The following is a 16,214-nucleotide window of genomic DNA, read 5'->3' on the forward strand; positions in this document are numbered from 1 at the left end:
CATTTCATATTTTGGCACTTTGTTTTACAATTCGTAAACAAGGTGTCACGTTCACAAGGTGTCATAGTAAGTCTTTTAGTACTTTGTTTTACACATACATTTAACAAATCCTTGGCCACTTCCACTGGACTGAGCAATTTCAACTGACTGGAGAGGAATTTCATGGTCACTCATTATAACTGCCAATATATTGTACAAATCACCTGAACCTTGCCGACATCAGGAATAGGAACTCACACAGTAGTTCCCAAAGTAATAGTGGGAAATTCTTTTTCCAAATTCATTTCATTTTTTTGGCTTGTATTTTCAGATTGATTTTAGAATTTGTTTTACCTTCAATAGCATTTTCAGTTTTGAAACAAAGGGTGCACAAAATATCTATTTCATCATCTTTACTAGCATGGCCACAGAAGGTATGAATTTTTTGACGACATTTTTTGCATGCAAGTGCATCACTCATTTCCTTTAAACACAAACAACAGGTATCAGAAACGGAAATCTCTTCGGTAAGCATATCTTCAACATGTTGGTTTAATCCACTAACGACTATAATCTCATCCATGTTTTTTTAAAACAGGCTCTTTTTCTTGCATAATCTGATTAGTTTCACCTTTTCCCATTGTTTTGACGCTTTATTAATTTTTCTAGCTCCTCCTCTGTATTTATGTTTTTTAAAACATCTTCTGGTAGAAAAGATGTTGTAAGCCCTACTTTAGGTTTGCAGCCAAAAAGAGCTTTGTATGGTGTTCTTTTGATCCCAGAATGATGAGCTATATTTTTCATAAATTGAACGAAATGCAGTCCTCCACTCCAGCAGTCAGATTTGTTGTCCTGCATCCAAGTACAGAGCATATTTTTGATATCTTGATTAGCTCTTTCAACACTACCCTGGCTTTGTGAATGGCAAAGCTTCCCATGGATGATCTTCAGTGCTGGCCAAAACTCCTTCAAGCTGTCACCATATTATTGGCAAATTTCCTACCATTGTCAGACTAATATAGATGATGCTCCAAGAAACCAGAATATGTCCACTAGGTTGTAGGCTACTTTTTCAGCTCTTTTTGATGTTAGAGACTTAAGAATCACATATTTTGTGAGATGATCTTGGTATATCATAATAAATTTGTATTCTCTATCTGGCTGAGACTGAAAGTCAATAAGATCTACCAACAACAGGAATTAAATTCAGAAAAAATCATAGGTTTCACAACAATACCCTTTATATACCTTTGTTTTTTCTGGCAAGGTTCACAAAGGTGGATGTACAGTTCAATATCATGATGTGTAACGTTTTCTATTAAGTCCTTCGTGTCCAATAGCCAAATGAGCTTCATGAAGTATGTGAAATAACTCTGAGTCCATGACATAATACTTTATAGTACTGACACCTTCTTTAACAGGATAAATGAATTTACTTTTGTTTTCTACAATCATCACATCATAGCGATTCAGAAACCAATAGTTCCTTCTTAGTAGTCATTTTGGCTTTTTGCACATCATTTATTAACTTCTGGTAAGTAGTTTCAGTTAAGAAAATACTGTTTTTTGCAGCATTAACTCGAATTTTGGACAATTCATCGTTGAATCATTGTTTCATGTCTATAGACCATGACACCTTCTCCAACACTAACAGCTTGCTTCTCCATTTTCATGGAGCACAGTAAAAAACTAATTTTTTGTTAAACAAATTTAAGTAAAATTGCATATTTTGAAACTCCTGAACAAACCACAAAGTGCAACTGACAAATTCTAAGCCTGAGGCGTGCATTAAAAGTCACATGCCTTGCCACGTGATATTCAAAATGAATTGGAGATGTATTTCATACTTTGCCAGTTTCTCATTTGGCATTCTATAGAATGCCTAGGAAATTTGTAAAATATGAATTGTTTCATAGATTGCAGGCTAGTTTTAGGCATTATATACAATGCCTAGTCATTCTATAGAATGCCGGATTTCAAACTTTGCCGGTAACATAAAATAAAATATAAAAAAGTGAATAAAAATAAAAATCACATAATTATGAATAAAAGTATATATTTAAATATTATTTACAGTTAAAATAAGGAAAGCTTTCAAAAATTACGAATAAAAATATATACAGGTATACCTCGCCTTACGTCGGTAATTGGTTCCAGGAGAACGACTTAAAACGACGTAAGTCGAATTTACTTGTCTCCGAATCTACTTGCCACTAGGCTAAACCATAAATTACCAATTCCCATTCTGTATTTTATTTATTAATGCAGTTTTAATAATATGTGGTTAATAAGGATCTATTTTAAGCTTACAAACAAATAAATTTTAGTTTTTAATATAGTACAGAAAAAAGTAATTTAAATTTACGAATGCGTGTACTGTAAATACAGTATACTGTATACTTGTAAATGTATATATTATAATATGATTTTATGTCTTTTAAACATTTTTTTAGTGATATTACGACTTCAAATATTAGTGGCGGACGGTCGTAAAGTCGAATAAAATAACTTAAACTTGATTTTTATTTTTCCATATACGTTTTTGACAAACGACGTATAATCGGGAACGACGTAACTCAAAACGACGTAAGTCGAGGTATACCTGTATTTAAATATTATTTACAGTTAAAATAAGGAAAGCTTTCAAAAATTATGAATAAAAATACAGTAGAGCGTCGATTATCCGAAAGCCAGTCATCCGAAAGAATTCCAGTCGGCAAATTTAAATTTTTGCCAGTGCTGTGGCGCTGCAATCTTTGGCTATGTCTTGGGCTACTCAAATATTTTACGTTTTTGATACTAAGTTAACTTCTGAAGTATAATTTTTTATTGTTCTGCATCAGCAGCACCCTTATAAGAAGCTGACCTCACCTTCTCTGGTGTGGCTGGACTCGTGGCAACTTTGTAGTGTAACTTTGTCCCTTTCCTTGGATTTTTTGGGGTTCCAGGCATCTATAACATAGGTGCTTACGGCCTACTTAGTGTGTTCACCTAGGCTGTGTAATTTTCTCGGCAACACTGCAACAAACTGATTTTTCTCTGCTGGTAAGTAAGTTTTTCTTGTCCTGGAGCCACCAGCTTCTATCTTTTCACTCTGCGCCTGTAAATCTTTTTGATTTTGAGTGCAGAGTACCTCTGGCACTGGGCCACACTTTATCCACTACACCACACTCTTACTGGTTGGCTCTTTACACACTCCACAATGCATAGCGACTTAGATGAAACTTTTGATCCTCGTACGTTGGCCTACAATGTTCTTGACGAACTGAAAGAGTACATCACTGATAACAGAAATGCTAAACTCAGTGGAAGAGGGCACGCAGACTTTGTCATTGGTTGTGCCCAACGCATAATCGATATCTTCTTAGCAAACTATGGAAGTAACAGAATAAGCGAGAAGCTTGATGGGATTACTGACAAACTAGATCAACTCATTGAAAACAACCCTAGTGGAGACCTTGCTAAAACTCAACATAAATTAATTGAGAAGCTGGATACGATTACTTCGAAAAGTCTCACCAGCACCCAGCAACATATGACTTATAGTATGGCCTTAAAATCGGGCAAAGTCATCGACTACCCCCGTAACATTAAAAAAACTGCTACCTCACAGAACATCCTACTGGTCTATGATAAAGGAGATGCACAGATTAGCGATAGCATTAAAAAGACTATACAAACTACTATTAGACCTTCCAATCTCAAAATTGGCATTGAGAGAATTAGACGTATAGGAGGAGGTGGCATTGCTATAGAGGTGGACAAAACTGACAGTATTCCAATCCTTGAGGCCAAGATAAAAGAAACTCTACCTGAGCTCGATACACGACAACCAAAAAAGCGGAAACCTCACGTTAGTATCATCTCTGTTTCACAGGAATGCAATGCTGAGGACATACCACAAAAAATTTATGACCAAAACTCTGTCATTCAAGAAATCTACGAGCGTAGTCAATTTGAAGAAGAATTTAGAGTGAAGTTTAATACTGGCAAAAAGGACAGCGTTTTCAGGAATTGGATAGTAGAGGTCACACCCAGACTCAGAAAATTACTAATAACTGCCAAAAAAGTTAATATAGAATGGTCCAGATGCCGCGTAGCCGACTTCTGCCCCATCCTACAATGCTACAAGTGTTGTAAGTTTGGACACTCCACCAAAACCTGTCCAGAGGCCAAGAGCACCTGCAGTCAGTGTGCAGGGAAACACACCTTCAGAGAATGCCCGCATCGTGACAAGCAGCCCACCTGCTGTAACTGCACTAGGGATAAACAAGCTGAAACTAAACACAATGCACGCAGTAGTACTTGTCCCATTTATATAAAACTGAAAATTAATCTCATATCACGAACTGATTATGGAGTCAATTAATAATAATACAAGCATCCGTTTCCTGCAGATTAATCTTGGCAGAGGTATAGCAGCCACCTCACTACTTGCTGCAAAGTGCCACGAGTATGACTTTATCATTGTCCAAGAGCCTTACTGTCTCCATAACATCCCTAAATGCCTCCCTACCTTTTGTTCAATCCTTAAAGGTACTAGCTCCTACCCTTGGGCAATCAGCATTGTCACCAACCCAAATCTTTCTGTGCTACATCTCAAGAACCTCTCCAGCCAACATATTGTCTGCACTGAAATATACCATAACAATGTCAGCTATACAGTCATCAACATCTACTGTCCCCAGGAGGCCAATGTTCATAATATGCTGAAGCATATACAGGACATTATTGAGACACGAAACAACAAAGACATCATCATTGCCGGCGACGTCAATGCACACTCACCAACATGGGGAGGTGACCACCAAGACAATCGAGGTGAGGCATTCGAAGAAGTCTTCTCACAGAACGGACTGCTCATTCTGAATAACCCGCTGCCCCCACCAACTTATGTGTCTAGCCGTGGAGAGACATGGATCGACATTTCTGCCTGTAGCCCTAGCTGCCTAAACATCATCAACAACTGGAAAGTACATGAGGAGAACAGTCTTAGTGACCACGTCTACATCTCTTTTACATTGAACACCACTCAGCACACCTCCGACAACAGCATTACCACTCAGGCAAGGTACAACCTTGCCCTTGCAGACTGGGAAGGTATGCAGAATTACCTGAGAGACAACCTCTTAGATTACTCTTCCAGCAGTAAAGATGAAGCAGAACAAATCTTGGAAATTAATATCAGCAAAATCAGGCAAGCCTGTGAGAACTACATCCCTAAGACTGTCCCAAAACACAAATCTGTAGCCTGGTGGAATGACAACCTCACTAATCTCAGAAAATCTAACAATAAATTGAGGAAAACATATCAAAACTGCAAGACTGAACCAGAACGCACCAACCTAAAGCAGCACTTCCTTGACCACCAGAAACTCTACAAATCTGAAATCAAGAAGGCCAAGATTTACTCCTGGAGACAATTCTGCACATCTGCATCTTCTGATCCTTGGGGCTACCTGACCAAGCTTTGCACTAATAAGCTGAAGAAAACATGCATCCTCACTACTGACAACAATGATCCTAACACCAACAACTTCCTTGATGCTCTCAATAAACAAATGGACTCTTTCTGTATTGTCGACAACCCTGACTCTGACACACACTGGCAGAGGAACATTTGTGAGGAGATGAACAATCCTATATGTACCAATAACACCCCGGCCTTCCAACATCATGAAATCGATAATGCCATAGCCAGTCTCAACGACAAGAAATCACCAGGTATTGATGGTATCAATGCAAAAATTGCCAAAGCAATATGGAGAATGATACCAGATCATATTATAAATATGTACAACTGTTGCCTACACTATGGCATATTCCCTGCTGGATGGAAAACAGTTAAAATTGTCCCAGTCCCAAAACCGGGATGCCCACATAACTCAAGGCCTATCTCGCTTCTTCCTGTCTTTGGTAAAGTACTGGAACGCCTGATTACAGACCGTTTAACTGGCATGTAGAAAACAATCATACTCTTAATGACACGCAGTTTGGTTTCAGACATCAGCGCTCCTCCACTGATGCCATCCATCATGCAGTCCAAAATATCAAAGGTTTACTCAATTGTCACAAATATGTCTTAGCCATCAGCCTGGACATCAGCAAAGCTTTTGACAGTGCCTGGTGGCCACTTATTCTCTATCAGCTAAAAATGACCAATTGCCCAGCCAATATTTATAATGTTCTCAAAGACTACCTCAACAATCGCAGTGCATACCTTCAACACGGAACCACCGCCATACGCAGAAATATTCTCTGCGGCTGCCCTCAGGGATCAGTATGCAGCCCTTTGTTGTGGAACCTTACTTTCAACATTTTCTTGTCCCAGAACTTTGGCCAGGACAGTACCACCGCTTATGCTGACGATGTTCTTATACTCATTGGTGGCAGGTCTCGAGCAGATTTGGAAACAAAAGGAACTGAAACCCTAGCCATGATTCATGAATGGGGTCAAAAGCATAAACTCCACTTTAACCCTGATAAAACCAGGGCAATGGTGATGAACAAACCAGGCAACCCCAACCTTTATCGTCGCGTGCCCACCATTAAAATGGACAACAAGAGTATTAAGGTTGTGAAATCCATAAGGTACCTGGGCGTGCTACTGGACCATAGCCTGAGCTGGGACGAACACATCAAAGACATCTCTAAACGTACTGGTCAAATCTTCAATGCTTTTGCAAAGATTGCAAAGAGCAAATGGGGGTTAAAATCCGATGCTCTCAGCCTTATCTATAATCAGATATATGTACCCATTGTCACTTATGCTTGTGGTAGCTGGGGGTGGGCTGCACATAAAGTCCACCTCAAAAGAAAACTTATCTCTTCCCAGCGCAGGGCCCTTCTACTTATCTCAAAGGCCTACAGGACGACACCAAACGTCAGCCTACAAGTCATTACTCGCAAGCCGCCTATTGTGGATATCATCAATCTCTACTACAACTTCTGGAGCCTTAAATGGGGTCATGATATCAGCACATTCAGCTGCAACATCTCAGCTAATCAGCTTGAAAGAAACAATCCTGTTGACACCATTCCTCCATATGTCCACAACTATCTAAACACCAACCCTCCGCAGTACAGCGATGTCCAAATATTTACAGATGGCTCAAAACTTGACGGCAAGGTTGGCTGTGCCTTCGTGGCTTACAAGGATGACCATGAAATTCACAGTGAACAGTACAGGTTATCTGACCACTGTACTGCATTTCAGGCAGAGCTAACTGCTATTGGCAAGGCCACCAACTGGGTTTCGGCACACTACAAGCATGCAACTATAGTCATACTCACAGACTGTCTTTCTGCTCTTTCTATCATTAACAGCAAGAAACAACACCCCATCGCAACTAACATCAGAAAGCACCTCAGCAACTCAACAAACCACCTCTACATTAATTGGACTCGTGGTCATCAGGGTACTGCCGGAAATGAGCGGGCCAACCAACTGGCAAAGGCAGCAGCCAACAATGACTCCTTGGACATAGCCTATGACAAAATTAGTCACTCTGCTATTAAAAACTTGCTTTTCGAAGATCTTCTTTACTCTTGGCAGTGTAACTGGAATGACAACCACAATAACACTACTTTTAGTTACATTCCGGACATTAAGGATTACTTCAAATTCAACTGGATACAGCTCAATACCCACTTATGTCAGTTCCTAACAAATCATGGAAAGTTCTCCAGTTATCTCCACAGGTTTGCCATCAAGGACACCCCACTGTGCGCCATTTGTAATGAAGTTGATGACGCTGACCATCACATTTTCAGCTGTGTGTTGCTGAAACTGAACGTTCGAACATCAAGTAATAGCCTCCAAAAATAACATCCCCTGGCCATGCCACCACAAGGAGTTTCTTCAGAACAAAGAACTGTATACAGCCTTTGATGCACTTGTGAAAAAACATGGTGTTATCTCTACTACCACCTCCAACCAGTAACCCTTCTCTGTACTTACTACCTGTAATATTTTGTATCACTTGCAGCCATTAGCTGCCCATGTCCTGTATATATGTACATACTTTTGTTTATATTTTTTCCCCTGTCATTACATAATATATATTGTACTATTCACTATTTTATTATATTCCATTGTGTAAACACGCTAATTAATTTTGTTTATTTACCTTTTCTACAGTTATTTATAATTTAGTTTTAATTATACTCTTATTTGTTTTTATTGTATTTTTCACTAGCTTTAATGATTTCTGCTTTGTACTATTTTATTACATTTCATTCAACTGCTGTATCGCATTGCATAAATTCTTACAACTTGTAATTCACCTGTAATCTTGTTTGGTAGCCCGGCTATGCCTCGTGGTACCGGGCATGTACTTCTATGGTGCCTTAATAAAAAAGATTGATTGATTTTATATTTTTCAATATATTTATTTTGTTCGTACAAAATAAAAAAATAATTTTTAATGATAGAATAGTCTTCGTTAGGCTTAACATTGACGAAAATTCAACGCGAAGCGACACGCAACGGAGAAAAATGTCAAGATGGGATAAATTAAAATATTTTTTCGTACATAATCGGTTATCCGAAACGTCGATCTTCCGAACAATCCCAGTCCCCAATTGATTCGGATAATCGACGCTCTACTGTATATATTTAAATATTATTTACAGTTAAAATAAGGAAAGCTTTCAAAAATTACGAATAAAAATATATATTTAAATATTATTTACAGTTAAAATAAGGAAAGCTTTAAAAAATTATGAATAAAAATATATATTTAATTATTATTTACAGTTAAAATAAGGAAAGCTTTCAAAAAATACTGTGACATAAGAATGAAAAAACTTTCTGGTGTAAAAGAAAGTAAATTTTGATTAATATTTTTCCACTGTGTGGTAAATTTTAAAGCAGGGTGCTGCACACAAAGGCACATCACAAACTTGACAATAGTACCTCGTTTCCTTCCTTAGTTTTTTCCCTGCACCGTCATGCTTAGTTTTACATACGGCACAGCGTCTAGTGGGAGCTTTTTTTCTGTCGGTCGCCGGAAGAAGGTCCGGGAAATGTCTTTCCATAAGTCTAAGTGGACCTGGAGTTCTCGGACCTGAAGTTCTCGGCTGACCATGTCTGGTAACCCTCGTTTCGGTGTGATACTCCTCTATAATTCTTTCAATAATATTTATTTTAAATTGTAAATGTTCCATTCTGCCACCATTTATTTTATACAACACAAAAGAATTAAATATACAAATATCTAGCAAATGGAAAAATACTTTTATGTAAAATTTCTTCCCCCTTTTTCTTTCCACTGGATAATCTCGAAGATGCTGATCTAAAAGATCAACACCTCCCATTGTGTCGTTATAGTCGACAACAACTTGTGGCTTTGTAATTATTCTACCGGCAGGAGTTTTTTTACTAACCATGACAGGATTGTGGACCGTAGAGAGTAAAGTGACAGCTCTTTTGTGTTGCCACTTCATAATCATCACTTTACCTCTCTGCATCGCTACTGTTTCTCCCTTTTTCAATTTTTTATTTTGAATCTCAGCCGGGACCTGATGTCTGTTCACTCGCACAGTTCCAAAGAAATCTGTCTGGACCGTTACCAGATAATCAGCTAAATGTGGGGAAGAATAAAAATAATCTGTTGTTAGACAATAGCCCTTGCCTAACAACGAGTCTGCTAATGACAATACTATTTTTGAAGTTAGTGGCATATCTCTATATTTTTCGTTTAGAACTGTATTTTTTCCAGTGTAAATAGTAAAATTATATATATAGCCAGATGAGGACTCACATAACATATAGAATTTCACACCGAAACGAGACCGTTCAGGAGGCATGTATTGTTTCCACGAAAGATGTCCTTTGAAAAGCATTAAACTCTCATCCACCACTATATTCCTTTCTGGGACATAGAGATGAGAACATTTTGAACGTAAATTTTCAACTATCGGCCAAATTTTATTGAGTTTAGGGTTTGGATGAATTCGTGGATTATAATTTTGATTATCAGTAAAATTCAAATTTTGTTTTATTTCCCAAAAATGATTTCTTGACATTAATCTTTGAAAACTTGGAGTGGAAAGTGTTTCGTTCGTGGTCCAATACATCCTCTCATTCGGTTTATTAATAATACCTTGCAATATTATAATACTAAAAAATAAATACATTTCCTCTATTGAAACAGGGTGCCACTGTTTCCTGGATGTCTTTGACCTCGTTAGTGCATGCCTATTTGTTTCTGATGTTATAAGGTTCACCAATTCGTCATCAAAAAATAATTTAAAATAATCTAATGGTTCTGTGACTTGATTTCTAGAGAACCGACATCCAGGAGTTCCTGTAAACGGAAATCGTGGAGGAGGTGCTGGAAACACGTTGGTGTCCGTTTCACGCCAAGTTCGAGCAGTATCACTTCTTGCATCATCAGAACTGCTGGAGTCGTCGGTGCTAGGTATATAATTATCTGAATCACTTTCAGAGAGTGCCATATAATCGACATCACTTTCAGAGTGTGTCATATAATCGACATCACTATCAGACATCCTGCCAATAAGAAAAATCATCTAAAAACCTGTCTGTTTTTCTACGTTATGCACTAAAAATTAGATAATATTCTCCAAAATAAATAGAATCATCATAAACTTACTTGATAAAATCAGCTGAATAACTATAATCCAATAACTGGAGTGAAGAATGTCAATGGATTCTACAAATAAGAAAAATCATCTAAAAACACATCTTATTTTTCTATGTTACACACTAAAAATTAGATAATATTCTCTGGAATAAGTAGAATTATCATAAACTTACTGGATAAAATAGAAGAATTGGCTGACAGATATCCAAGAAAGAAAGAAAAAACTGCAGACACATGACTTGATAGAGCAAGATCAAGACTAAGAGTAAGATATTCTACAATTATTCAAAGGAAAAGCAGAGTCATAGATTCTTGAAACAAACAAGTAACAACAAAAGATTCCAGTATTGGAAACCTTTATGCTTACAGTACAATAAACATTTATGACGGACAAGTTTTATTACAAGTTTTCCATCTAAGAATTGATAATTACATGCAGGTGTTCAAAAGTTCTTTCTAAATGCATTTATATGTAAATAAATTTATATAAATATGAATAACATATTTTCTTTTACTAAAATATTTTTGTTATAATATGCATGAAATTTATGATACGTATGATAATCTTGAGTTATATGATACGTAATTCACTTTTATGAATATTTTTACTTTTCAAATATTATTTTGGAATAAAAAATAGTAACAAGGTTGAATATGGAATTATCCATCTATATAGATATTATATTTTCCAATTTCAGAATCTGTCACTGATGAACGTGAAGCATGTGGCCTAACAAGACAGGAAATTATTTTGATATTGAAAGGTCATTTGAATGACAAAGTGACTGAAACATATGTAGAGATTGAAAAGTTCATGTCTGTTAAATTTCAATGCCCCTTTGCTCTACCAGACAATGTAAAACCTGTCCTCTGCAAGTTTTTGCAAGACTTGCATAAAAAGTGGCAGCAAGTATCAAGAAATAAAGGCAAATTTCTGCAAAATTTTTCTGAATGGTTGAGCATGTTTGTTTCTTTTGAAGAAACTAAACAATCTCCAGAAAAATCACATAATTTGGGTTGGCCTTCTTCAGAATTTGCAGAGTGTAGTAACCAGACAAAACGAAGGACTGAAGAATTACATGAAAGAAATAGTATGGAAGAATTGACATATGCGACTCAAATGAGCCTTCGATCATCTGGGAAATTAGATGCTTCAAAAACTGCCCGTGATGTGGGATTGGGAAGCCATCTAAAGCTAAGAAGTATAAGAAGTCCATAGATACAATTCAAGAAACGACTATCTGCTGATTCTACTCTGTTGCTCACAGTGGAACTAAAATTATCAAAATCACAATATCAGGGGCTTTGTAATAGAAGCAAAGAGAACAGCTGTAATTTATTTCCACCATATAAATTGCCATATCAAGCCAAGATCAAATGTTATCTGCCTAAGTCAGATATCTCTATCAATGAATGTAGTGCTGAGATAAAATTGCTAGATTTGCTGAATCACACAACTTATAGATTATTATTAACACAAATGAATATTGTCAAAAGTTTATCTCCTGAAAATGTTTGCAACTTTAATTTAATTTGTAAGTGGGACTGCAATGGCACTTCTGCCCAAAGTAAGTACAAGTAAAAGTTTACCAATGATAATGGAAACAAGTCCAATGTTAATATTTTTTTACCTCAATTGTTCCACTGCATCTTGTATCAGATGACCAAGAAACAAACACTAGACTTGTATGGAAAAATCCAAGGCAGTCATCTCCTCGTTTTTATACACCAATTAGGATCCAATTTTTTTCATGAGAGTCCTGAAGCCACTCGTGACAAAATGGAATATATTAAACAGCAAGAGAACAATCTTTTCCCTTTCGAAAAGATCATACATGGAAAAGAAATAAGAGTTTCTTTCCGACTTGCTTTCACAATAATAGACATTGTGTGTGATAGCATCACAAACCTTACATGTCTACTTAACGATGCTATTTATGCAAAGCAACTTCAAAAGACTAACAATATAAATGCATTCTAGAAAAGGAAGTCTCTGAAGATCAATTAGTTTGGATTATCAACTTTGCATGCATGAATACAGTTTTTTGAATGTGCATATAAGCTTGAAATCAAAAAGTGGCAAGCGCATAGTGATAAAGAAAAAGAACAAATAAGAATCCAAAAAACAAATATACAGAAGGGTTTCCATATAGAATTGGGCCTAATAGTCAATCAACCAAAGCCTGGTATAGGTAGCTCAAATAACAGGAATACCGTTCAATGATTTTTCGAAAACTCAAACATTTCTGCTGCTATTACAGGGGTTGATGAGGACTTGATTAAGCATTTCCATGTCACATTGCAGACAATTTTGTGTGGCCATAAAATTGATTTCATAAAATTTCAAGATTATGCCTTACAGACAGCTCGCTACTTTGTGCAGTTATATCCATGGCAAAGCAGATTTAGAAAAAATTATCATAAGGGTAAAAAAAAGAAAGTGCTAAATTTGGTATGAAGCTAAATGTAAAGAAAACTAAAGTAATGTCAACTAAAGAGTTAAAAGATTTCATTGTGGATGGTGAAAGAATTGAAGTGGTAGAAAGTTACATACTTTTGGGCTCAAAGATAGAAAGGAATGGAAGTTGTGAAGGAGAAATCAGGAGGAGAATTAANCTAACAATAAATTGAGGAAAACATATCAAAACTGCAAGACTGAACCAGAACGCACCAACCTAAAGCAGCACTTCCTTGACCACCAGAAACTCTACAAATCTGAAATCAAGAAGGCCAAGATTTACTCCTGGAGACAATTCTGCACATCTGCATCTTCTGATCCTTGAAGCTACCTGACCAAGCTTTGCACTAATAAGCTGAAGAAAACATGCATCCTCACTACTGACAACAATGATCCTAACACCAACAACTTCCTTGATGCTCTCAATAAACAAATGGACTCTTTCTGTATTGTCGACAACCCTGACTCTGACACACACTGGCAGAGGAACATTTGTGAGGAGATGAACAATCCTATATGTACCAATAACACCCCGGCCTTCCAACATCATGAAATCGATAATGCCATAGCCAGTCTCAACGACAAGAAATCACCAGGTATTGATGGTATCAATGCAAAAATTGCCAAAGCAATATGGAGAATGATACCAGATCATATTATAAATATGTACAACTGTTGCCTACACTATGGCATATTCCCTGCTGGATGGAAAACAGTTAAAATTGTCCCAGTCCCAAAACCGGGATGCCCACATAACTCAAGGCCTATCTCGCTTCTTCCTGTCTTTGGTAAAGTACTGGAACGCCTGATTACAGACCGTTTAACTGGCATGTAGAAAACAATCATACTCTTAATGACACGCAGTTTGGTTTCAGACATCAGCGCTCCTCCACTGATGCCATCCATCATGCAGTCCAAAATATCAAAGGTTTACTCAATTGTCACAAATATGTCTTAGCCATCAGCCTGGACATCAGCAAAGCTTTTGACAGTGCCTGGTGGCCACTTATTCTCTATCAGCTAAAAATGACCAATTGCCCAGCCAATATTTATAATGTTCTCAAAGACTACCTCAACAATCGCAGTGCATACCTTCAACACGGAACCACCGCCATACGCAGAAATATTCTCTGCGGCTGCCCTCAGGGATCAGTATGCAGCCCTTTGTTGTGGAACCTTACTTTCAACATTTTCTTGTCCCAGAACTTTGGCCAGGACAGTACCACCGCTTATGCTGACGATGTTCTTATACTCATTGGTGGCAGGTCTCGAGCAGATTTGGAAACAAAAGGAACTGAAACCCTAGCCATGATTCATGAATGGGGTCAAAAGCATAAACTCCACTTTAACCCTGATAAAACCAGGGCAATGGTGATGAACAAACCAGGCAACCCCAACCTTTATCGTCGCGTGCCCACCATTAAAATGGACAACAAGAGTATTAAGGTTGTGAAATCCATAAGGTACCTGGGCGTGCTACTGGACCATAGCCTGAGCTGGGACGAACACATCAAAGACATCTCTAAACGTACTGGTCAAATCTTCAATGCTTTTGCAAAGATTGCAAAGAGCAAATGGGGGTTAAAATCCGATGCTCTCAGCCTTATCTATAATCAGATATATGTACCCATTGTCACTTATGCTTGTGGTAGCTGGGTGTGGGCTGCACATAAAGTCCACCTCAAAAGAAAACTTCTCTCTTCCCAGCGCAGGGCCCTTCTACTTATCTCAAAGGCCTACAGGACGACACCAAACGTCAGCCTACAAGTCATTACTCGCAAGCCGCCTATTGTGGATATCATCAATCTCTACTACAACTTCTGGAGCCTTAAATGGGGTCATGATATCAGCACATTCAGCTGCAACATCTCAGCTAATCAGCTTGAAAGAAACAATTCTGTTGACACCATTCCTCCATATGTTCACAACTATCTAAACACCAACCCTCCGCAGTACAGCGATGTCCAAATATTTACAGATGGCTCAAAACTTGACGGCAAGGTTGGCTATGCCTTCGTGGCTTACAAGGATGACCATGAAATTCACAGTGAACAGTACAGGTTATCTGACCACTGTACTGCATTTCAGGCAGAGCTAACTGCTATTGGCAAGGCCACCAACTGGGTTTCGGCACACTACAAGCATGCAACTATAGTCATACTCACAGACTGTCTTTCTGCTCTTTCCATCATTAACAGCAAGAAACAACACCCCATCGCAACTAACATCAGAAAGCACCTCAGCAACTCAACAAACCACCTCTACATTAATTGGACTCGTGGTCATCAGGGTACTGCCGGAAATGAGCGGGCTGACCAACTGGCAAAGGCAGCAGCCAACAATGACTCCTTGGACATAGCCTATGACAAAATTAGTCACTCTGCTATTAAAAACTTGCTTTTCAAAGATCTTCTTTACTCTTGGCAGTGTAACTGGAATGACAACCACAATAACACTACTTTTAGTTACATTCCGGACATTAAGGATTACTTCAAATTCAACTGGATACAGCTCAATACCCACTTATGTCAGTTCCTAACAAATCATGGAAAGTTCTCCAGTTATCTCCACAGGTTTGCCATCAAGGACACCCCACTGTGCGCCATTTGTAATGAAGTTGATGACGCTGACCATCACATTTTCAGCTGTGTGTGCCTGAAACTGAACGTTCGAACATCAAGCTAATAGCCTCCAAAAATAACATCCCCTGGCCATGCCACCACAAGGAGTTTCTTCAGAACAAAGAACTGTATACAGCCTTTGATGCACTTGTGAAAAAACATGGTGTTATCTCTACTACCACCTCCAACCAGTAACCCTTCTCTGTACTTACTACCTGTAATATTTTGTATCACTTGCAGCCATTAGCTGCCCATGTCCTGTATATATGTACATACTTTTGTTTATATTTTTTCCCCTGTCATTACATAATATATATTGTACTATTCACTATTTTATTATATTCCATTGTGTAAACACGCTAATTAATTTTGTTTATTTACCTTTTCTACAGTTATTTATAATTTAGTTTTAATTATACTCTTATTTGTTTTTATTGTATTTTTCACTAGCTTTAATGATTTCTGCTTTGTACTATTTTATTACATTTCATTCAACTGCTGTATCGCATTGCATAAATTCTTACAACTTGTAATTCACCTGTAATC

The 16,214-nt window shown here is 37.6% G+C and overlaps 2 protein-coding genes across 2 annotated transcripts; one reads left to right on the forward strand and one right to left on the reverse strand.

The window, feature by feature from the left end:
• Positions 1-8,764: 8,764 nt before the first annotated feature.
• Positions 8,765-11,078, reverse strand: LOC111642090 (piggyBac transposable element-derived protein 4-like). The gene is made up of 2 exons (XM_023388361.1): positions 10,599-11,078; positions 8,765-10,495 (listed from the first exon to the last, which is right to left on the reverse strand). Exon 2 carries the CDS (start codon positions 10,492-10,494, stop codon positions 8,818-8,820), a length of 1,677 nt encoding a protein of 558 aa, XP_023244129.1. The 5' UTR covers position 10,495; positions 10,599-11,078; the 3' UTR covers positions 8,765-8,817.
• A 2,471-nt stretch (positions 11,079-13,549) lies between these two features.
• On the forward strand, positions 13,550-15,732 carry LOC111642098. Its single transcript, XM_023388377.1, has 2 exons — positions 13,550-13,643; positions 13,883-15,732. The coding sequence occupies exons 1-2, from the start codon at positions 13,550-13,552 to the stop codon at positions 15,730-15,732; spliced, it is 1,944 nt and encodes a 647-aa protein (XP_023244145.1).
• The last annotated feature ends 482 nt before the right edge of the window (positions 15,733-16,214 follow it).

Source organism: Centruroides sculpturatus, unplaced genomic scaffold, assembly GCF_000671375.1.
Source record: "Centruroides sculpturatus isolate CEXI.00-Female unplaced genomic scaffold, Cexi_2.0 scaffold1572, whole genome shotgun sequence".
Classification (NCBI taxonomy): domain Eukaryota; kingdom Metazoa; phylum Arthropoda; class Arachnida; order Scorpiones; family Buthidae; genus Centruroides; species Centruroides sculpturatus.

Bases quoted from the DNA above. Each gene is read 5' to 3' on its own strand.
- LOC111642090 (XM_023388361.1), bottom strand. From the start codon at position 10,494: ATGTCTGATAGTGATGTCGATTATATGACACACTCTGAAAGTGATGTC.
- LOC111642098 (XM_023388377.1), top strand. From the start codon at position 13,550: ATGAACAATCCTATATGTACCAATAACACCCCGGCCTTCCAACATCAT. The intron at 13,644-13,882 runs GTATTGATGGTA...ACTGGCATGTAG, and splicing joins CAACGACAAGAAATCACCAG to AAAACAATCATACTCTTAAT.